General features: G+C 46.2%; 1 protein-coding gene across 2 annotated transcripts in view; it reads left to right on the top strand.

Moving 5' to 3' along the window:
• The window catches only part of ABCA4 (ATP binding cassette subfamily A member 4), a 135897-nt gene that overhangs the window by 16726 nt on the left and 94609 nt on the right, over positions 1 to 24562 (top strand). For both annotated transcript variants that reach the window (XM_063625539.1, XM_063625538.1), the window contains exons 5-8: positions 1201 to 1328; positions 5329 to 5526; positions 21100 to 21189; positions 23819 to 24059. In XM_063625539.1, the coding sequence (XP_063481609.1) occupies positions 1201 to 1328; positions 5329 to 5526; positions 21100 to 21189; positions 23819 to 24059 (657 nt within the window). The remainder of the gene's footprint in view (positions 1 to 1200; positions 1329 to 5328; positions 5527 to 21099; positions 21190 to 23818; positions 24060 to 24562) is intronic.

Here is a 24562-nt window from a genome sequence, read left to right as displayed (position 1 = left end):
ATAAACAGTCACCCATGCCCCTGAAGAACTCGGGGTGAAGAGATTGGCATTTTCATGCACCCCAGTGCTTTCCCTTTATGTTGAAGTCCCTTCGTAGACATCCAGGCCCATAAGGCTCTTCTCTGGCCAGAGCCTCATGAACTATAGCACTAGCGGGGCTGAGGCCGAGCATTGGCCCTGGAAACCGGCCGAGGAGGAAGGTGCTTGTGTGAATCTCCCAGGAGGGGTAAGAATGATATTAATTCGATCATAACAAGCATTTATCAGTGCTGTTTTGAGGCCTGGGAGCTAAGCACTTCACATTCCTTACCCCGCGTCAACAATCCTATGAAGTAGATGTGGAAAGTGCAGACACGGGGACAGGCTCAATCACTTGCCCCAAGGTCACCTTAACTGTTAGGTGTTCTTTATGCCTCCTTATAAAGAAACCCTGCTTCCCACAGGTGTTGAGAGGAGCTGGAGGGAGCGTGACTAGAGCTCATCACGCAAGCCCAGGCATGTGCCTGGCTCTCCTCTTTCTACATGGAGCTTTTCCTGCCCTTAACGGCCCCAACTCATTTCTCTTAGTCCATGTCAGTGCCCTGAGCATCTCAGCCCAAGCTGGGATGCTAGAAACACCCAGAGGGGTCCTCTACCCTGTGACAGCTGCAGTGTGGGAAGAGCACGTGTCTCCTCCAATCCTAGACCGGAGTTTCTCAGCCTCAGCATTACTGACACTTGGGGCCAGATAACCCTTTGTGTGGGGGAGGGAGGAGTATCCTGGGCCTTGCAGGATGTTTAGCAGCATCCCTGGCCTCTACCCACCAGCACCTCCCTGGTTGTGACACCCAGAAATGTCTTTAGATCTTGCCAAATATTCCCAGGAGGATGAAATTCCCGTTTCAGCTCCCCAGCCCCACCTCAATGAGAAGCACTGTCCTAGACAAACCCAACAAAGCATCTGACACCCCCATCCAGCCCTGGCTAACTTTTTCTACCTTCTTACTAAATTGGGCCCAGCTGCTTCAGCAGTCAAAGTTGTGACTGTGTTGGGGGCAGCCCACTGGCAAGAGCCTCACCTCTAGCGGCTCCCAGAGACCCCAAGAACAGAGCCTTCCTCTGAGAGTTGAGTTAGAAGTGTTTCCAATCGACTCTGGCTGTTTTCCTTTTTTTGACCCATTTCCCCTTCAACACCCTGTTCTTTCTCTTATTCATATGTAGGAAGAGGAATACGAATAAGGGATATCTTGAAAGACGAAGAAACACTGACACTATTTCTCATTAAAAACATCGGCCTGTCTGACTCAGTGGTCTACCTTCTGATCAACTCTCAAGTCCGTCCGGAGCAGGTAGGTGGATGTCACTGGCCGGTGGTCCCTGGAGGGGAGGGGGAAGCACCCAGCCTGAGAAAGGCAAGAAATATGTTGGCTTTTTTCTTCTTTCTTCCTTGTGTTCACATTCAGAATCCATCACTTAATGCCTTGTATTTAGAAAAAAACTAGGAGATCACTTGAGATCGTGATCATTTTCAACATAGGATTCGAAGCTGCACACATCCTGGTGACCTTAAAACATCTCAGGTTTTTATAACTGGAAGGAACCTTGGAGATCATGGGGCATAACCTCCTCTTTATAGATGAGGAAACAGAAGTCTATTCATTTATTACTCAAATATTTAGGGACAGTTGTAAGTACTAGAACACAGTGTGAACCAGACAGGCAAAACCTCAGGCCAGGGAACTTCCATTCCAGTGGGGCCACAGGCGATGCTCAGGTAAGCAGAGACTCCGCTGTGTGACTTCTGGCTGTGATGGGTGCTGCAAGGAAAATCCGGTAGAGTCGGGGGTTAGAGAGGGACGGAGGGGCAGGTTTAAGGGGGATGCTCAGGAAGGCCTTCTGAGGAGGTGGTATTTGAGCAGAGTTGTCTGTCAGCCACACAGTAAGTGAGAGGGGAGTTCCGGGCTGGGAAGCTGCCAGCGCAGTGCTGGCAAGTGCTGGGGTGGCGTCCCGAGGCTACAGAACCTGAGATGCTGCAGAAGAGCCCACCTCTGCTTTCCTGGACCACTTCCTTCTCAGCACCAGGCAAACTCCTTCTTCTATCCCCTGGCACATTTCTAACCTGTGTATACGCCCCCAAGTTATCTAACCCCTTTAAATAATCTCCTCTATTTATGCAGAGCATTCTTACCACTAACTCATGACTTGCACATCCCTTAGCTCCCTTACTCTTCACAACAATCCTGAGATGGGTCAAACAGAGAAGAAGGCTTGGGCGTCTGGTGATGGGGTGATTTGTGCACAGTTACAGGGCTAGAAATTGTCAGGGCCAGATGGAATCCAGGTCCTCTCAATCCTAATCCAGTGTTTCTTACTTCAGTCCAGTGGCTCTCAAAGCCAGAGACCAGCAGCATCAGCAATGCCTGGGAGCTTGTTAGGAATGCAAATTATCAGGCGAACTGGGTCCAAAGCCCTGGGATAAGGCCTAGCAATCTGTGCTTCACAAGCCCTCCAGGTGATTCTGCAGGCTCAGGTGTGAGAACTGCAGCTGTCCTCTGGGCCTTCTGGGCTCCCCGCCCAGCTTCTTCAGTGTGACGAACACAGCGAGAATGCAAGATCTGCAGCAGCTGATATCCCAGACACCCTCCCGACTCCCTCCTGGCTGGGTCTGATCCTCCTCCAGACTCCAGGAGAGAACGAGACATAAACAGAACCTCAGAGCCTGTGTCAACCCTGAGATCAAGGTCTGCACAGGGTGCTGTCTGAGTCCAGAGGAGTGAGGGACCCCACCCCACCTGGTCAGCACCAGCTCCTGGAAGCAGGTTCTCACACTGCACAATGAAGGAGCTCATACCTGCTTTTCTGGCTTCTCAGACCCTGAGGTTTTCACCGAAACTAGACAAGGGGAACCCAGGGTCAGCCTGGAGGCAGGGTGAGCTTGGCGCCTGCAGTGCCCAGGCCCTGGGTGGTGCGGCTCCGGCCAGGCCCTGTTTAGCTTCCTCTCCCACCCCCACAGAGGGGGTGCTGTCGGCACCGATTGCTCATTTTCCCCTTTGCTTTCTCTTCAGCTCGTAAAACTCAAGTCCTGACAATGCCTGTGATGACTTCCAGTTGGTAATAAAAGGGAGATGAAGATAAGGACAGGAATTTCAGGGAAATTTCTTTCCAGTTCCTTACTAATGTGACATTTGGATCTCTAGCGCTGTGCTTCTGGCATCGGTGCCGAGGCCTTTCATGTGGGAGAATGGAGGCCGGGGTCACCAGGTTGTGCCTTTATTTCGTGTTGTTGGCTCTGATGAGCTGATGCTCCGCTGATTAGCAAATGCTGAGCCATCTGCACTTCGCAGAGGCACGTTCCAGCCGACCTGGCCCTCCCTGCCCACTTCCCAGGATGCTTTGCCTCCTGGGCTCACCTGTCCTCTAGCTCCTGATCTGTATCTCCACCTCCAACCAGCTCCGGGGCTCCTTATCAGCACTGTTCCCAAAACTGTCCATCACTACGGCAACGTTCTCTCTGGGTGCTGGCCAACATGGGAGCTCGCCTCTGTTGTCGCTCACGCTCATTGAACATGGATTTGTGTCCTTACCATCAGGACTGGATACCCCTCCTGGTCCTTTCTGCCTGGGGTCTGAGCACAGCTCAGAAAGAACCTCACCATCCCCTCTCTCCATCTAGGGAATTAGAAGATGACAGGGACACAGTTCTCTGGCTCACCCCCAGCCCAGTAAACTCCTGGACATGCTTCAAGGCCCAGCTCTGATGTTGCCTCCTCAGTGAAATAATTTATAAACCCACCCTTCTTTGTCCTGCCTTCTCCCTCTTCCCTATCACTGGAGAGTTAACAGGTGATGGTTAAGCTCTGGGTTCAAATCTCACAAGGCCACACACTTAGCTATGTAACTTCAGGCAAGTTAATTAACCACTCTGTGCCTCTCATTTCCTCAATTGTAAAATGGAAATAGTAAAAGTGCCTACCACCGTGGCAGTTGAAGTTAAAAGAAATAATATATGTGAACACTTGGAAGGGTGCCTGACACATAGTAAACACTCAGTAAATACTAGCTGCTTTTAGTAGCTATTCTTAACACGCCCTCTTCAATGCTCCGGTTTCACTATGTTTTATGGGTCCCTGAGATTGAAAGTGTCCACACCGACTCATGGTCAGCTGTGACCTGTGCCTCGTGTGGGGACCAGGCTGCCATGTGTAGTCTGGACAGTGTAGGAGGTGGCAGAGCTCAGGCCTGTTCTGCCCTCCAGCCCAGAGAGCCGTGTCATTAGATGTCATGGGAGACTGTGGTGCCCCGGGAATCTCATGAATTTGCCCACGGTACTCAGGGTCTGTCCACTGCTATGGGAGTCCAGGACTCCAGGAGCCAGTTAAGGTGCTGGGTGGCATGGGTACCTGGCCAAGGTCCAGGTCTCTCCCCTGCCACCTGATCCTCGAGAGGCCATCACGAGGGTTGTACTTCAAGAACCACTATCCTTGAGCTCCCTAGGAGCTGCAGAATGTGTGCTATGCAGGGCTTAGGGTCTCCAGACAAAATAGATGCGGGGTGTCTAGTTAAATTCAAATTTCAGATAAACGACAAATAATTTTTTCAAATAATTGTGTTCTATTTGGACCCAATTTGGGACATATTTGTACTAAAAATTATTCATTTATCTGAAATTCAAATTCAACTGGGCATCTGGTACTTTTGTTTGCTAAATCCAAGAGCAAATTTGTTCTAGCTACTCCTCAACCCCACCTTCAGAGAGGAAGCCTTGATGGTACTGTAACATCATGCTGTAAGAAGGGGATCCCTTGAATTGTAAATGGCACTCTGATAAGGTGAGGGATGGGGATCGTATTGGTTTCCTGTTGCTGCTGTAATAAATTACCACAAACTTAGTGGCTTCAAACACAGATGCATTATCTTACGGTTCTGGAGGTCACAAGTCTGAAAGTTAGGGCATCAGCAGGACTGCATTCCTTATTGCGGAGTTCTAGAGAAAAATCCATTTTCCTGCCTCCTTCAGCCTCCGGAGACGCTCTACATTCTTTGGCTAGTGGTCTCCTTCCATCTCCAAGGCCAGTGGGGGCTTATCAAGTCTTTCTCACATCACACAACTCTGTTTCTTCTGCCTCCCTCTTCTACATTTAAGGGACCCTTGTGATTACACAGGGGCCCACCTAGAAAAGCCAAAATAATCTCCTTATTTTAAAATCAGCTAATCAGTGGCTTTAATCCCATCTGCGATCTTAATTCCTGTTGCCGTGTAACATAAGGTATTCCCAGGTTCCGTGGGTTAGGACGTGGGTGTCTTTCCTACCACGGGGCAGTTTCTAGTGTTGCCTCTTCTCCCTGCAGTTTGCTCACGGAGTCCCGGACCTGGCGCTGAAGGACATCGCCTGCAGCGAGGCCCTCCTGGAGCGCTTCATCATCTTCAGCCAGCGACGCGGGGCACAGACTGTGCGCTATGCCTTGTGCTCCCTCTCCCAGGGCACCCTACAGTGGATAGAAGACACTCTGTATGCCAACGTGGACTTCTTCAAGCTCTTCCATGTGGTAAGGGAGGGGTTTGGCTGCTCGCCCATTGCAAGGTGATTCCTGGGGCAGCAGAGCCTCACGAATGGACCTTGGGGAGGGCGTGAGCCTGGTGTTCCGGACAATCCTTGCGAAAGCTCCAGGCTCCCAGGCTCAAAAAATCACAACTGATAGTATTTCTAGAACAGTGGCCTAGGGACCCAGAAGTCACTATGAGGTTCACCATTAGGTATGTGGCTGTGGCATGTTTGTGTCCACTCTAAATGTGGGGATAATCCCCTTTACCTCCTCTAGCAGAGTGGTAAAGGAAGGAGGAGGCCTGGTTTGACTCCCTGACCTGCTATTTCGTAGCCAGGTGATCGTGGTAAGATATTGAACCTTTTCTCATCCCAGTACTCATCTATAAAACAAATATAATACTTTATAGAGTGGTAGGAATTATACAAGAAAAAGTATATGCAAAACGTTTCATAAATTTTAATAAATGAAGGCCCCATGCTTCTTCCTCTGGAACTGGTCTCAACCTCCATGGCTGGTGTTTCTAGTGAGAAAAACTGACAGAGAAAGTTTCATAGTCTCAAAAATTTGGAAAGCCCTGATCTACCTCAACTCTTTGTTCTAGAACTGCATCCCAGACAGACTGCTTGGGATCTGAAAATATCTCCTCCTTTGCTAGAAGGATAAGATGAGAAGGAACTAGATAAAGGAGGTGTAGAGCAGAGGTTTTCACACTGCAAAGTGCATAAAAACCATCAGAGGGCCGGGCGCAGTGGCTCACGCCTGTAATCCCAACACTTTGGGAGGCTGAGGCGGGCGGATCATGAGGTCAGGAGATAGAGACCATCCTGGCTAACACGGTGAAACCTCGACTCTACTAAAAAATACAAAAAAAATAATTAGCCAGGCGTGGTGGCGGGCGCCTGTAATCCCAGCTACTGAGGAGGCTGAGGGTGGAGAATAGCGTGAACCCGGGAGGCGGAGCTTGCAGTGAGCCAAGATTGCACCAGTGCACTCCAGCCTGGGTGACAGAGCAAGACTCTGTCTCAATAAAAACAAACAAACAAACGAAAAACAAAAACTATCAGAGAAGTTGGTAAGTTCTAAATCCCCACCCCCAATCACTCTGATTCAGAAGAACCAGGCCGGGCCCAGAATCTATCCTGTTACGTTAGGCGATTCTGATGAAGACCGTGGTAGGCCACACTTTCAGAAACACTCAAAATTAGAATCCTTCAGAGAAGGTGGCATATATAATATTTCTAGCATGGAATTATGTTTTTTTCTTTTGCCTACATTTTAATTTCTAGAACTGTGTTGTAGGGAATGTCAGTCACTAAGAACTTGATTGAGGAACCGTGTTTTGTCTGTTTTATGACTGCTCTCTCAAGTCCCAGGAAACTCACTTTCAGCTTGTCTTAAAAAGCAAGCTGAAGGCTTTTAAAAATGAAGCAACATAAAATAAGACACCGCAGTTTCTGGCACAGTCCACGCTTAATCCCTTTCAATGTGTGACTTTTTGTGGAAAGTTACTCTACAATTTTCCCAGCTCGTCAGGGTGGGGCCCCAGAGTGAGTATGAAGGGTCAGAGGCTAGGGATGCTACCATCAGTGAGAGCCCAGGACCCCAGAAAAGGTCTCCTGGCTCACCACACTGTAGGAAGACTAAAAAGCAATGTAGTCCAAATGTCTCTCTCCAAAGCTTCAAAAAGAACCTGATTTTAGACACACTCCTTGACTTGTTTTCAGAATCAGACAGAAGACTGAGGTGACAAAGCTCCCTTATTCCAGGCAGCTGAATACCAGCACAGCCAGGAGTCCAGTGCTGGTGTCTGCAGAGCCGCCAGAGGCTCCCTCTCAGGTGTCCAGGGCCCGCATGCTTTGCAGAACGGGCAGAATGAACAATGTCTGTGCACCTGGGCTTTGCAGGCAGGGCCCGGGTACCCAGGTTCGTGCAATCCTCTCGTCACCGTGAAGGGAGCAGCATCATTCTTCCCTTCTTGAAGCATCTTGGCCACCAGTATAGGTAAATTTACCTCCCAGGACATGCCCATTGATTCTGGGATGTCAATGCCAGAGACAGTAGGGTAAATGGGCACCTGGGTAAAACTTTCCATCAGAGACTAGAACCAAAACTCAGGACACGGGCTTCCAAATATTTCCTTATCAGACAAGAAAGACCAGAAAGTCTTTCCCTACACCTTCACATGCTGCCTTGGCAAATGCTAGCATTCAGAAACCCTGGGCTACCTTGACCTGTCGCCCTTGCAGACCTCAGCTGGGTCCTGGGGGCTTGCTTTCTCCGTTTCTGTGTACAGGCACTCAAACCTGCATCAGGCACCTGTGAAGGGCCGGGCGTTGTGCTGAGGCCAAGGCTCCAAATGTGAACCTTCCACCCTCACTGCACTCACAGCCAGACCAGAGACAAGCAAACAGGACATTTCACAGCAGTGCAGCCTAGAAAGGGCCAACACCAGCAGCATTTGTCCCCCCGAGCAGCAGTTTTTAGAAGCTTCCCCAGTGATTCAATGTGTCCTACAAATGCCTGGCCCCCACTCCCGGAGATTCTGAGTCAGCTGGCCTAGGGTGCAGCCTTGACTTCACTGTGTTAAAAAGCTTCCCAGATAAGTCCAATGTCCAGCCAAGATTGAGAATCACTGACCCAGAGTTTGATTTACCACCTCAGTCTGTATAGACCATGCATGATAATAGTACCCCACACACCTCTGAGGGTCCACAGAACCTTCATTTGATCACCCATGAGACCACCGTGGTGTGGAGATGCTTTCTCTCTCCTGTTCTCTTAACAAAGCTGGTGAGCGACAGAGCCTGCAGTGGACCGGGAGACTGCCCAGAGGAGAAAGCCCTGCGGGAGCCGGCCTCAGTTAACCTCAGAGCACCACCCCTACCTGCTCTCCTCTCACTCCTGCATCCATCTCGGTGGGGAAAGATCCAACCGAAGCAGGACACATCTAGTCTTCTGGTGCCTTTAAAATGTGCTTTTCCATTTGACAAATGGATTACACTAAAAACAAAAATTTACAAAGAAAAAAAAAGCCTGAAAAATTGCAGGCATTAAAATGGGACTTTGCCTTTATTGCTCCTGGGCCCATCCTATTTGGGTTTTTAGAAAAACAAGCCTGAGGCAGGCCCAGAAAGGCTCAGGGCAGACCCTCCGACCCTCTGGAAGGAGCATCAGGCAGGCAGGGGCTGCTCTGGGGCCGGAGAAGGGGCCCCGCCGGGACGCGGCTGTTATTGCAGCTGGTTGGCGCTCAGCCATGCTTAGCTGCAGTGCGGGAATGCTGGGCCTTCTGTTCTGGGCTGTTTCTCATACGCACGTAGGCCAGTGTATAAATAAGGTTTTATTAAATGCCACATGAGTTCTCATTAACAAAGAAAGAGGGAAAATCTCAGTAAACCACTGTGACGGCACCTGCCCACTTTGAGTCAGGAGCTGGGGGTGTGGGTGCAACCTCTGAGACATGGGAACCTGTGGAGCCCAGAGAATCGGAGCGGGGGCGCTGGAGTTAGCATCGACTGAGACCAGCTGTGTTTTCTCTCGGTTCCTTGGAGATCAGAAGTGAGTGTTGTCATCTTCAAACAATCCAAAGGCAGTACCCATGGGCTTACTACATCCCTCCCACACCATCCCACCCATCCCAGCTCGTACACTCACACACTCACTTGCACACTATCGCACACGCTCACTTGCGTGCTCACACACAGATTGGTGACCTAGGTGGACTGGGAGAGAAATAAGAGCCAAATGACTGGATTTTCTCCAAAGAAATTTATTAATAGCCCCTCTTGGTTTCACCTGAAGGAGCTTGTCTTCACCTGCGGCCTTTGCAGGCTTAACACCCCCAGCTTGAAACCCAGAAGCTCAGACCTGGGCCCAAGGTATTATTAGTGCCAACACTACCTGAAATGTTTCGCACCTCATAAAAAATGGTGTGTCAGTTTCGGGTGAGAGGTTGGGAGGCTTCCCATCTGATTTGGCCCAAGGCATGCATGCCCCTCCTCCTCCTTCCCTTCCTCCTCCCCCTCTTCCCCCTACCATCCTTCCTGTTTTCTCTCCAACTCTGGTGCACAGCTTTGAAATCTTGCTGAGAAGCAAATCTGTCCTTCTGCTTTGAATGTTTATTTGTGGAAGTTCGGCAGGGGAACCGAGGACCTGCCGTGCTGCTGGGAAGTCTGAGTCTCCCTCCCTTCCCCCTCCTAAGTGCTTGTTGATAGAGAAAAGTCAGCCTCCTCGGCATTTGGGTTCACGGTTTTCCTTTGAAAAGGCTTCCAGTGTGGCATGATTCAGCTTTCTTTTCTGTCCCCCAACCACTGCTCTGTTGCCATTTTTACTTTTCTGATTGCATTTTATCCGTGTCTCTGACTGCGGGGTGGCTGGACATCCAGTTCCAGGAAGAAAAGGGCCCAATCTTGGGGTTCTGAGTACATGCGCCTATCAATGCCCTGTTTCATTCTTGGCTCTGGCTCCCTGAATTCCTGAGTCACTGGGGAGAAGCGTGGGGGGACCACCCCCTGCACAGTGAGAGTTGCCACAGTTGCTGCTCTCCTGGGTCATTCGTTGCAGATTGTTAAATTTCAACTACGCATTTCAATTTTCGGATGGATATTGCTGCCTCAAGTATCTGGGAAAGCCCCCACATCTACAGGATTTTACAGTGAGGTCCCACTAATGATGTTATGACTTCCTCTTTCTTTCCAATTTCTCCCACTTCTCCGTGAGGGTTTTGGGAAGGGGAGAAGAGAAAGGAGTGATGCCCGAGTGCCAGTACCGGGGAACAGCAGGGCTGTTGGGAGGAAACAAAACTAAGTCAGGAAGGTTTTTGTTGTTGTTTTTGGGGGGTTTTATGAAAATATTCAAGCCACAGCAAGTATATTTGATTTATAGCGTTAGTATTTTTTCTGCCTGCATCTACAAAAATCTTTACCTATTACAATCAAAATATCCTCTGGGTGAACGGATTTCAACAAAGAAGAAATAAAAATGAAATAGAAGAGAGGCCCCTTCATGCACATTGAGCCTACTGGCTCAATTGTCACTTGCCTGCCTTGATGTCTCTTCAGCTCCAGGCAGGCAGTAGGCCAGGGCTTATTTTCATGACAGATCAGATGTTGCTTTTATGGATTTACAAAGAAAGAAATACTGAGAGGTCAAAACTGAAGTCACTTAAGACAAGAGCAGGCCCCTGGGAAGGCTGCCATTGAGGATAATGAGTCCCGGGGTCCTGGCCTTTGTTCAGTAAATACGCACTAGGCGCCTACAATGTGTGCACCAATGTGTGAGGCGTCAGGTTCTCTCCAGGGTCAGTTGGTTTTAAGAAGGGTTTTGGCTTCCGTTAAGTTTTATCTCTATAGAACAGTAGCTCTTAACCTTTCTTATGGGTTAGGATTACCTTCGAGAATCTGACTACAGCTCTAGACCTGTTCCCTAAAGAAAACTAAGTTCACAGGGACATCCAGGATGGGGCTCATGGAGCAGCTGAAGCCAGACCCCAGGTTAATAGCCTTTACATTAAAATGTTTTTCTACCTACCACTAATATGCATCCTTTACTAAGAGCTCTCAATATACACAGATTCTTCCTTAACTCTGTTTATGAAGTATTTAGCATCCTCCCTGTGCCCTTCAGCATCCTCCCTGCCCCCTTCAGCATCCTCCCTGCCCCTGAGCACAGGATCCAATGGCGTGAGGACCACAGGCCTGGGCAGCTGCTGGGGCATACAGGCATCTCTTGGTGACTGAGAGACTGGGCCCTGGCTCTATGTTGGCTCCTAACTTGCTGCCATTTAAAGGAAATCTTAGCCTTCCATCTGTAAAATCGAGAAAATAAGACTTGTCCTACATAACTCATAGAATAGTAATGAAATTCACATTAGAGAAAAGATGGAAAAACACTTTGAACAAAAAGCATTTTGCTCTTATGAAAGCATAGCCTCTTTTGAGAGGCACTTTGCTCCCCATTTCTCCTTCTTCAGACCCCCCAGACTAGGAGAAGGTCTGTCTCATGGAGTGACCTTTTGGCTGCCTCTAGATTCCAAGCTCAGTTTTGCTTTCATTAACCACAGATACTGGGACGGACAGAAAAAGACCTAGTTTCTGTTGAGCCAGAGTCCCAAAACTTGTCTGTTCACATACCCGAGAGCCCACCCTCGAGTTGAGACACTCAGTTCCCTCTCATTCTGGGAGACTGCGTGTCTCTGTGACCTCCTGGTAGAGACCGTTTGGCATGTCCCCCAACCCCCCAGTGATTGAGTCTGAATTCTCCACTGATGACGCATTTCCTAGCACTCAGGGTGTCCCCTCCTGGTTGCCCCCTCACCACTGAAGCCCGCTTCCTCCCTTTTCATTTGATGCTTCACAACTGTCAGGTTGCAAGAAACATGCTTCAAATCCACATTCTCCCAGTTGCCTAGCAACAACTTCCCTCCCGGATAAATGTGGGTTTCCTGTAGCTCAGCCCAGGACTGAACACAGCAGCACACACTTCTGTCCACTGCTTCAACTGCCTTTCACCTCTGGTCTGCATGCCTTCAAGACTGCAGCTCATCCCTCCCTTCAGAACCTTCCATGGCCTGCAGAGGCCACGTCTGCCCCAAAAAGACACGCTTAACCTGAGGCTACTTATTTCCCCTTGCATTAGGTATATCCTCAGCTTAGAAATTAATACTGTTTCCAGATTGTCTTCTTTGAATCACAGAAAGTAAAGCAACAAAACATTCAATGCTTAAGACATTTCGTATGCAGTTGGGTGACATACTATGCAAACAAGACTTTTTAGGAGGTGATAAACGTGTCTCTTCTACTTTAAGAAAAAAATATTACACAATCCCAAAGGAGAGACATGGTTTTGATCCCAAATAACCCAAGCAGAGGCCTCTTAGGGCCGGAATCATCTTGGCTGCTGCCTAGGACCTTATATCAATTTCTTAAGCACAGGATCAAGGCCTAAAGGCCCCTTAGACTGACCTCAGTTAATAGAGGCAGATCCCTTCACAGCCTTACCTTCTTTAGAGGTCTAGTCTGACCTTGAACTTGGGCTGGCAGTGCTTAGTCAGTTGTGATGTGTGACATGGAAGAGTTATTTGTTACTTGGAAAACTAAGGGAACTTATTTGACACAGGAAATGTGTGTGTGTGTGTGTGTGTGTATGTGATGATGTTTGCCATTTTGATCTGTGACCTTTTTTTCCAGAAATAGTTTCACAGTTCCATTCCAACTAAACTTACCGTCTCTTCTGGTTCTTTGACAGAAACAATTCATGTGAATTTGAGTAGATAATAGGGGAGGGGGAACCAAAAGAAGAGGAGAGCCCTGGGAAAGTTATTTTATAATTTATGGCAACCTCAGTCAGGCAACTGTGAACAGGTACATATGGAGGGCTCCCTCGGGACCAGGCAATATTCAGAGATGTAAGGTGTGAGGACCGGACCCTCATCATTTACCATTCCCACTAAAAAGAGCTGGGAAGGAAATTGTAGCTGTAGCACCAGGCACATAGCTGGAACTTAGTAAGTATTTGGTGAAGGAATATTATTAAGTTATTAACAAGATGGAAAAAAGAGTATTAACCACACAAAAATGCATCTCAAGCTATTGTTTCTCTGTTCTCTTTCCCCCAAATTCCTGGTCTTGCTCTTATCTGGCTGTCTCTCTCGTCACTTTCTTGCTGACTCTCCTCACGTTCCTTTCTCCACCTGGAATTCCCAGGCCCTCCCCTTTTACTCACAGACACTGTCCTCACTCTCACAGTCATCAGTTTGTCTCTTTACAAGCCTCAGCTCATGTGTCATTTCCCCGTCCCGAGGTGAAACTGACTGCTCCCTCCCCGTAAGTCACCATGATGCCTGCTAGATATATCCCTCATGGAACCTAAAACCTCAATAGACACGGTCTCTTTCCCACTCTGTTATAGTTTATTTACTCATTAATTACCACGACACGTATTATTGAGCACCTACTGTGTACCATGCCCAGAAGATAAAAGACAAACAAAATAAAACCTATTCCTATGTTTAATGAGTTTACAGTCTAGTGGAGAGATAGATACGTTAAAAAATAACAGCAAACCAAAATAAAAGTGATAAATAAATGCACTGAGAAAGACAGGAATAGCTAGAAGGGGCACCTAACCCATGGGGAAGGAAAGCTGGAAGAGCATGGTGATGGGGGAAGAAGGTTTTCTGGAGAAGGTGAGGTAGTTTGAAATGAGTTGACTCTGGCCAGTAGGGGTAGAGTGAGAATGGGGTGAGATGGGGTGGGTTGGTCATTTTGATCCATTAGTCCTCAAAGTGATTGGACTAGTGGCTAAGGACTGCAGGCTTTACAGAAGCCTACAAAACTATTTGAGATTTGAATTTTTTTTTTTTTTTTTTGAGACGGAGTCTCGCTCTTTCACCCAGGCTGGATTGCAGTGGCGCGATCTTGGCTCACTGCAAGCTCCGCCTCCCGAGTTCACGCCATTCTCCTGCCTCAGCCTCCCGCGTAGCTGGGACTACAGGCGCCCGCCAGCACGCCCGGCTAATTTTTTGTATTTTTAGTAGAGATGGGGTTTCACCGTGTTAGCCAGGATGGTCTCGATCTCCTGACCTCGTGATCCGCCCCCCTCGGCCTCCCAAAGTGCTGGGATTACAGGCTTGAGCCACCGCGCCCGGCCCATTGAAACTGGTTTTTTTTCAATTGGCTCCAAAAGAAAATGAAAAAACTTTAGAATTATAATGAATGAATATTAAATGAATATTTAAGGAAGGTAATTTTATTCAACTTCGTTGTTAAATTTAGTTATAGCAGGTCCTTGAGTTTCATTCAACACTGTTTTATCATACCATTGGTGAGAGAAAACAAAACTGATTCCTGGCCAGGGCCACTGTCAGCGTGGGGTTTGCACATCTTTCCCATGTCTGTTTGGGTTAGCTCCAGGTACTCCTGTTCCCCCCACATCCCCAAGATGTGCCCATTAGCGGAAATGGTGTGTCTGCATGATCCCAACGTGAGTAAGTGTGGGTGTGGGAGTGAGTGCCCCTGCCATGGGAGGGCATCCTGTCTAGGTTAGATTCCTACCTTGTGCCCTGAGCTGCTGGGATGGAATCCAGCCACCCACAACTCTGAACTGAAATAATTGGGTAAATAGTTACTTATTTTTTAATTAAACTTTAAAAATGTATGTATAGTTCACATTTATTTCAATATTTAATATTAGAAGTATTTTAGTCTTTATTTTGAAGTTTGGTGATTTATCGTAACCAGAAACAAGCTATAGAAACTTAATTTTGGGCCAAGTGCAGTGGCTCACGCCTGTAATCCCAGCATTTTGGGAGGCTGAGGCAGACGCATCTCTTGAGGTCAAGAGTTCAAGATCAGCCTGGCCCACATGGTAAAACCCTGTCTCTACTAAAAAATACAAAATTTAGCCAGATGTGGCGGGCACCTGTAGTCCCAGCTACTTGGGTGGCTGAAGCAGGAGAATCACTTGAATCCAGGAGGCGGAGCAGTGAGCAGAGATCATGCCACTGCACTCCCGCCTAGGCGACAGTGTGAGACCCCGTCTCAAAAAAAAAAAAAAAAGAAAAGAAAAAGAAAAGAAAGAAACAATTCTGGTTTATATCAATTAGCCTGTGGTAAAATTGGTTTCATTATAGCCATTTCACTTAGTTGAAGTTTCCAATAACCTGTGGATGAATTAAGTGAGAATTTACTATATTCATAAAATGTTAAATTCCAAAGCCTGTTTGCAGTTCAGGTTTTTCCACTTTACAAACACTTCTAAGTAGTCACAATGATTGCTTAAAATTCATACCAGATAAATCATTAAATAAGTTGTTCAAAGTCAAATAATTTCAAAAGTAAAAATTAGGAGCTTTTAGAAAACTATACCTACATAGACCTAGACCTATAGATAGAGAGAGATCTGAATAGATATGGACACAGATGCTTTCCAAAGTGTTCATGTGATGTGTGGTGGAGTTTCAAGACCAGAGTGTGCCTGGGGCCTGCAGAAGTAAAGGAGAGGGGATGGAGAGAAGATTGTCCACATGGCCATGGGCAATCTCCCACCCACACTCGAGTGAGGAAGACAGAAAACAAATTCAGAAAGAAGAGGAAATAATCAAAACTGATAGGAGCTTGTGACTGATTTACTTATGCCCAGCCTCCCTGCAGACATGAGCATGGCTGTTCCTTAGTTTGTGCCTCTGGGCTCCTACCCCCTCTTAGATGCCTTCCTATTATCCAGCACCTGGTTGCTTTTTCTCTGCATAGCTTCTTTGGATTCCAGTCTTTGATGCCAGCTTCCTCCTAAAGTAGCCTTTCAGATGTCCCTTGGTTACCCTCTGCTATCTAAGGGCTCATCCTACCCCACACTCATTCCCAGCACCAATTTCTGGATCTCCAGGCTGGAGATTTAGACAATGGGATGGGAAGAACCAATGATGACTCCCAGACAGAAAGTGGTGCCAGCAACAGAAAGGGCACACAGGCACAGAAGTTGGTTTGGGGTAAGACGATGTGGTCAGTTCAGGACACGTTGGATCTAGGCAGATGCCCAGCAGACAGTTGGATATGTAAGTCTGAAGCTCTGGGGAGAGGTCTGGGTTGGAGGTACAGATTTAGAAGTCATCAACAAAAAGGTAGCAGATTAAATGATAAAGGAAATGAGCAGAGTGAGAGGAGCAAGGGAGGCCCTTGGGAACCTCAGCACTTCAGGGGAAGGTAGACACACAGTCACTGGTGGGAAAGGCAGAGAAGTAGCAAAGCAAACCAGGCAAAAGCAGTGTCACAGACGACCAGGGAGGAAAAGGACATGATCAAAATGTTGAGAAAAGCAGAGAGGTCTGAAAATACAAGAAGCAAAAATGTCCACTAGACTTAAAAACCAGGAGAAAACTGAGGGGTTCTTGATAAAGCATCTTAGTAGGATGGTGAGGGTGGAAGCCAGGGAAGTGTTGGTGAGGAAGTGAAGTCATTGATTATGGACTATGCTTAAAAGAATGTGGGAATGAAGGGTGGAGGAGAGAAGTTAGACTGTAGCTAGGGAGGCATAAGGGATCAGAGGTAGATTCTTTCTCTCCTGTGGGAGAATCTTGCACATACACACAGCATGACAACAGTGATGGGAGGGCTGGCAAAGCCTCAGGGAGACTCTCGAAGGTAAACCCCATGAAGGGAGGACTTTGTTTCATTAATTGCCGTGTGTCCCCAGCACCTGCCACAATAGCAGACACTCAATACATATTTGTCAAATGTGGGATTTTATCATTTAGAAACTGCACCTGGCTGTGAGTAACAAAAGTCAGAGAAACAGTAGGTTTCATTTTTCTCCCCAGGCAGAGTCTGGTGCTGGGTCCTCCAAGAGGGGTTTGGGGCACCACAGGTTTCCTCAAGACCCCCAGGCTGCTCTGTGTTTCCCTCCTTCATCCCCAGCATATGCTCATCAACTGGTGACCTCAAAACACCTGTGCTGCCTCCTCCAGCCCATCCATGTTGCAGGCAGGGGCCAGGCAAAGGGCAGAGGGGCCTACTTCAAAAGACCATTTCCAGAAACCCCAGCCTATGACTTCTCCTGGTGTCTTTTCGGTTACCATTGTGCCATAGGCTTACCTTGTATACATGGGAGGCTGGGCCAGGCATTGTCACTTTTAGCAAAATTGCATAGATAAGCATCAATCTTTGTCACTGTGACAAAGCCTAGTCACTCAGTGCCAGGCAAGGTTAATGGAATGGGTTGGTGTGTGCATTATTCTTGTGGTCTTTCTTATGCTTCATGTTATACGTTTATTAGGACTCTTAGGCAACAGGGTGATAAAAATGCAGAGGAGATGCATGCTATGATCTGAATGTTTGCATCCTCCCCAAAATTCATATGTTGAAATCCTCGTCCCCAAGATGATGGCATTAGGAGGTGGGACCTTTGGGAGGCGATTAGGTCATGACTGGGATTAGTGCCCTTGTAAAACCCCAGAAAGCCAGCTTGCTGCTTCCACCATATGAAGACACAGAGAGAAGATGCCATCTACAAATCAGGAAATGAGCCCGCACCATGCAATAAACCTGCTAGAGCCTTGATCTCAGACTTCCCAGCCGCCAGAACTGTGGGAAATAGATTTCTGTTGTTTACCCAGCTTATGGTATTTTGTTGTAGCAGCCAGAATGAACTAAGACAGTGATGATCTCATATTCTTGGAGGGAACCCTTAGACTTTAGGGAAAGCAAAGCCACCATTTGGGGCAGGGTGTTCTCCAAGCGCTGCCATATATGCTGATGTGGTTAAACTGCAAACTATGGTAAAAATGTGGAGGTCTGTGGAACTGTCAATCAGGAAAAAGATATAAAAAGAAGTTAAAGGCCTGGTGCTTCTGGAAGGATATGCGCCAAATTGTTAACATTGATTACCCTTGGGTAGAGATGTGGGGAAGTTTGCAGAGACAGCTTTGCCTTGTACTTTATATAAGTAAACAGCTACTACTTTGTTGTCTTAAAAAAGAAAAAAAGCCTATGTGCTGTTCGTGTGACTCAGAACTACCTAGGCAATACAATTAATTGAATTAGTAAAATTGAGTGATTATGAATTTTCAGGAAGTCATTAATTTACCACTCCTTTATTACATCCGCTTCTAACAGGACCTCAATATAGGGGAATTTGACTTCAAGATAAAAAGACCAAATTTATTTACCCTTTTTAAAAAAGACGACTTAAAAGCAGACTTGTCTTACAGAACCTTCCTTAGTTGGACATTGATGAGTGTACAGAAAATGCAATGGATAAAAAGCTTGGTGATACAAAGATAAAAAGTGGTGTCCTGTCCTTAATGAACATAACATTTTATGGAGTATCAGGTGTATAAACAATTATAATCAATCTGCTTGTTATTCTGATAAGATCATTTACTCACGCATCAAATATTGAGTGCCCACCACATGCCCAGCATGCCTAGAAATCATCCAGGTATGATTTCTATCTACATGGAGCATAGAGTCTTACAAGGGAGACAGATGACAAGTAAACACCAGAATAATTACCAACGGTGAAGAGCGCAAGGAAGGAAACAGAACTCTGAAAGAAAGCATGGCTGGGCAGGGGTGAGCAAGAGGCATAGAAAAAGGGGCATCTAAATCTACTTGTGGGGAAGCTGTCTTTCACATAGGTCATCATGTTAGGAATGAGACTTGAGGGATGAGTAGAAGTTTGCCAGGCAAAGAAGGAATGCGGGGGAATAGCAGAGCTAGGGACAGGAGACAGCTGACATGTGAGCGGAGATAAAAAGAAGTCCACTGTGGCAGCAGAGAAGCAGGAGAGAAGGCAAGTGAGGGAGCCAGGCACCAGCTCACAGAGGCCATGTGTGTCATAACGTAGTAATGACCTTCTCTTCTGGAGACAGTAGGGAGCCATGGAAGATTTTTGAGCAGGGAAAGTGACATGACTGTATTGGCCTGTTGGGTAACTCAGACCACAATGCATTGGAAGGGAGGGAGCTAGAGGCAAGGGGACTGGCAAGAAGGCCAGTCCTTTTTCTATGCCTATTTTGATAAAATATTCTAGAAGGGAAGTGAACAAAGGCAGTCCTAGAGGGGAAGAACAAAACAGATAGGATACTTCCTTAGTATTTGCTCATTCGACAATTTATTTTTGCATACACACTAAAATCTTTTCTTCTTATTAAAATGTTTTATGATAGGAAAAAAGTATGAAAGCAGAGTGAATAATATAATGAGCTCCCATGGATCTATCACCCAGCTTCAACTATTATCAATATTTGGCTGTTCTTGTTTTAACTGTTCTCCACTTTTTTTTCCTAAGGATTTTTGAAGCAAATCACAGACAATATATCATATCACCATATGTACTTCCCTATGTATCTCTAACATGTAAGAACTTATTTGTTTTAACAAAATCACAATGCTATGATCATACCCAACAAAATTTATCATAATGTCTTAATAATACCTAATACCCATTTCATGTCCACTTTCCCCCAATTGTTACAGCTGGTTTGTTCAGATCAGAATCAAAATCCACATGTGGCCATTTTGCTGATATGTCTCTCAGGTCTCTTTTCATCTCTAATAATCTCAGGGGAGACAGGAGGGAGGATGGGCAGGACTTGGTGCAAACTTGCTTATTGACACACAGTTTTGCCTACTTGCTTCCTCCCTTCCCACCCACTCTTCTCAGCCCCACCCTTGTATGGAAAAAACAGGAATTGAAGTGCTTTGCCCAGCACCTAGTGAAGCTATTTCCAAGGAGTTTGAAGAGTACTCCCGGCAAGACCAATGCCTCGGTCCAGTGCTCAGGTCAAAGAGGGGAGACGCTTCTCAGTGATGTAGTGTCAAAAGCAGCTTAGCTGTTCTTTCCTCTGGAAAATTCTACCCATCTGCTTTGTAGCTCTCATACCTAACAACGCCTTTTATTTCACAATTAGAAAATAAGCCTGAAATATGAATGCTGCCTGAGTTACCTACATTTATTCTAGAGTTTCAGGGTCAAAAAGAATATAAGGACCTCTGCATCTACAGCCGAGAGGAGAGGGGCAAAAACACACAGCTAGAAATGAGAACCTGGCTGGTCAAAGCCTAACTCCACCTGTTTGTCAGCGTTGATGCAAGTTAGATCAGCCCGATGATCGTTTAGGAGAACTGTGCTGGCAGATACAAAGCCGAGGCTTTTGGTCCCCAGATACTTGGATGAGAATTACAAGTCCAGCTCGTTAAAAGGCGCATGCCCAGTGCTCACTTCACACCTACTCAGGAAGCACGCTTGAGTTTGAAAACCACTGTCTTTACACTTAGAACTCAGTCCTACATGACTCCTCTGGGATCAGTGATTCCATCAGTTTTGAAACATGAAGAATGAAGTCAAACAGGACGTGATCTTGGTTTCCAGAAAACCAGATGTTCACATCAGGCTCTGGAGCTTGGAGGCAGCACACCTGGGGGCTTCCACATCCCCTGCCGAGGTGGCAAAAGCAGGAGCAGTGCTGAGTTCGCATGGGCTGGGGTTTCCTGAACACTGCTGGCAACTGGAGAATCTGCCAGGGAACTTCTCAGACTCCTACCAGCAGCTGCTTTGAAATCAAGGTGATGTAGCTGGTCAAATCCTCCATGAGAGAGCAGTGTTGAATGGAGGAAGAGACACAACCTGTCTGAAAATGGCACAAAGGAAGAAAGATGTAAACAATGACGAGAAGACTGCAGTGTCTACAAAGCTCTGAGGTGAACAGATGGGCACCCCAGGCTTGCAGCACTTCCTTCACTCTCTGCCAGCTGTGCTGTTTTCCTTCCTCCAGGAATCTTGTTTGGTGTGGCTAAAACAGCAATTAGAATCACTTTGAAATAGTGATAGTATTTAATATAACTATGAAACTATCTGTGATTGACAAGGGCAGCAGGGAGACTTGGAATGAACGCCTTTATTTTGTCAATTAAATAAAAGAGTTTTTTTGTTTCTAAAAGTAATCTTGCAGAAAAGGTCCTGCGATCAGAAAGAAGGTGGGGGGAGTTTTCAAGCATATAGGAGATCAGATAATGCCTATGTGTGTATATACCTGCAAACATATATATATTTAAAAAATTGTTTTACTGTCAATTACAGCTTCCCACACTCCTAGACAGCCGTTCTCAAGGTATCAATCTGAGATCTTGGGGAGGAATAATATCTGATATGTCACCAAGAATTCAAGAGGTGAGTAGCCCGATGGTAGTAATTATAATGTCATTATGTCTTTTCACCATTTACCCCACTTATGTCAAATAATTTAATTGTATTTCAAACCTGTTCAAGGAAAAGTACATTTGATCTTTCCATCTAGCGATTTCAAAGCACCTGTTCACATCCCAAATTATCTGTGCTCTTCAGTAAGAGGCAGAAAGAAAGGAACCACCCTTCTGATTTCACATCAAAAAAGAAATGCCGCTGGCAATAAGCAACTTACCTGGTGTGGCATAAATCATCAGAAGACTTACAGTTGAATCTAAGTCTTTTCAGTACTGAGGTGGTTCATCATTCTGTTATAGTCTTAAAATTCACATAAATATATACTGCCAATAATAATAGCATACACCTTAATAGCTTACAGGCATTCTTCTTCTAAGTGTTTTACCTATGTTGGCTTATTTCATCATAAAGAAAACAATCGACTTTTGTGTTGTTTTGTAAAAAGATGTGCACATTTTAATTAACATCTGATTGCACAAGTCTCCTCCCATATAGAAATGGATTCTTCCACGCAATAGATGAGAGGTGCTGGGGATATGATGATGAACAAGCAGATTTGGTCATGGCCCTGTGGGAAAGAGAGATGGGAAAAAAGCAATTCTCTTCAAGTGTGATGAGTGTTACAAAAGGGAGGGAAAAGTTGAAACAGGTTTTTTTCCAAACTTTTCTCCCTTCATTATTCGCAGCTGACTTGGGCTCCACCAACCTGGAAAACTGCATGGTTGGAATCTGTCTTTATAAAACTCATCTCAACCTGGGCTGAGTATGCACACTGATGTGTGGGAAAGTTAGAGAAGAGCCCATTGTGCTAATGCTCACCTGCTACAGTGGGAGTCTCTGTTAAACAGTCTTTTCTTCATAGCATTAAAAAAGTTTATATCAGTACAATAAGGTTGAAACTGATAGAGAATGTAAAAACAATCCCCAAAGTATATCAACACTCTTAGTTCTGAGTAGAAGTTCCAGAAGGCGTCTTGACTGTCTAGATAGCAAGTCTAATCATTTGTGAACTAAGTTAAAGCAGAAGGCCCAGTTTATATTAATTGATATTATACCATTTGACCCGAGAACAGCCCCTTCATCTCTGAGTGCTTTGACTAAATGAGCAACATAATAATAGTAATAACCCCTTACAAGATTGTCATAAGACTTACTGTTGTTGAAGCAATTTGAGATTTTGACTTTATTGAAGCATAGACGGTGATTATAGGCATGACTCACTGTGGATTCTCCCTCGGCTCATCAGTTTCAGAGGGCAAGTGTTGGCATGTGGACAAAGAGAGGGATGACAAGTAAACATGGCTTATTGCAATGGGGAACTATTTTCAGTCTCACTGATTGAATCCTAATGGTTTTATAAATTCCCCAGTACCACTGAAAACAAAGCAATTAATAAGGTGTGTTTTAGGAATAAAAGCAGCCTTATTTTAATTTTGTATTTTCCCCTAAAGCAAAGCCAAATGGCATTACGGGAGCCAAGCTACTGGCAACTCCACCAGCCTTCTCCTGAGTTCTCGGCATTACAGATCTACCCTCAAAGGATGAGGCCAGCAAGCACCACAGGGTGCCCACATGGAGAAGAGAAGGCCATCAGCCTCCTCTTAGCTGGCACAGAATTGAAAAAGTGTTTTTCCAGGAATGGATACTTCATCTGTTCTATATTTGCTAGAATTTTAAAACTCACACACAGACACACACACACGTGCACACACACACGCACACACACACGAGAAAACCACAAACCACACATTTCAAGGAAATGGAAGAATTCATTGGTAAAATTAAGCTAATAAGATTATTTTCCAAATATAAGAAACTAAATTTTAGACTATTTAGCCAAAGAAATTTGCTCTGATCTTGCATTTCTACAACAGAACCATTCCCCAGTCATTTTATTTCCCTCCTTTTCTCCCCAGTATCCCCATCTTGGTGAGACAACAGAACCCAAGAACTAGCTTAACGGTAAAATATTTTCTGCATTTGCCCAAGGACACATTCCCAACAAATTCAAATAAAGGAGACTGGAAGAAGAGAGGCTATACTACAGTGCTCTAGGGGTCACTCTGTGATTTTTTTCTTCTTGTTGTTTTGAGACGGAGTCTCGCTCAGTCGCCCAGGTTGGAGTGCAGCGGCGCGATGTCTACTCACTGTAAGCTCCGCCCCGCCAGGTTCACACCATTCTCCTGCCTCAGCCTCCCGAATAGCTGGGAGTACATGTACCCGCCACCACATCCGGCTAATTTTTTTGTATTTTTAATAGAGACGGCGTTTCACCGTGTTCGCCAGGATGGTCTCAATCTCCTGACCTCGTGATCGGCCCGCCTCGGCCTCCCAAAGTGCAAGGATTACAGGCGTGAGCCACTGCGCCCGGCCACTCTGTGATTTTCTTTAAGGCTCATCCTAGTATTCTCCTAGTCCCTAAGTAGATGGCAGTAGGTTTTGTTTTTTGTTTTTCGCAGCTGGATTAAGGATTGCTGAGAATATGGATGTTTTCTTTTAGATGTGGAAGTCAAACCCAAACTTTGGAGCATTGGCCTCACAGTAGATTATGACTCTGGCTGCCTTAAAATAACCTGAAGCCTTTGCCTTGCCCTAGTTTATCCGTCGGCCGAGTATGCAGGACTTGCTGTGGGTGACCAGGCCCATCATGCAGAATGGTGGTCCAGAGACCTTTACAAAGCTGATGGGCATCCTGTCTGACCTCCTGTGTGGCTACCCCGAGGGAGGTGGCTCTCGGGTGCTCTCCTTCAACTGGTATGAAGACAATAACTATAAGGCCTTTCTGGGGATTGACTCCACAAGGAAGGATCCTATCTATTCTTATGACAGAAGAACAAGTAAGTTTTCTGGGTCCTGCTTATAAATTGGCCTCTCGTGTTGGTTAAGTTGATGGTTTAACACTTCCAGGTGAAACCAAACCTGGGGTTGCATCTATCTTGTCTTGTTGAGTGGCCTTAGGCAAAGAGAATTCTCCCAGAAACTCCACTTCCCCTTGCAGAAAGGGGGCGTTGCTTATAAGCAATTCTGGACATGAACCACAGAAAGAACTGAGGCCCGCTTGGAAAGGGAACAGAGGGGCCATGTCCCGCTGATGTAATTGAACTAGGGCTAAGTTCAAGAGGAAGAGAATGATCTACAAGGAAGCAACCCAGAGTTCCAGGCAAAGCTCAGGTGGGAAGGGCCCTGGCAAGTAAACACGGCTGTAGGATGCTTTTACAAACACAATACCGTGAAAATCTATGTGTGTAGTAGTGAATTACATTCCAAATGGCAAATTCCTGGCAAATCATCTTCCCCACCTTTCACTATTTTTTTTTTTTTTTTTTTTTTTGGTCTTCTA

Source organism: Symphalangus syndactylus, chromosome 12, assembly GCF_028878055.3.
Source record: "Symphalangus syndactylus isolate Jambi chromosome 12, NHGRI_mSymSyn1-v2.1_pri, whole genome shotgun sequence".
NCBI classification, from domain to species: Eukaryota; Metazoa; Chordata; class Mammalia; order Primates; family Hylobatidae; genus Symphalangus; species Symphalangus syndactylus.
The sequence above is the reverse complement of the archived record's forward strand: the minus strand, read 5'-3'. Positions and strand labels throughout refer to the sequence as shown.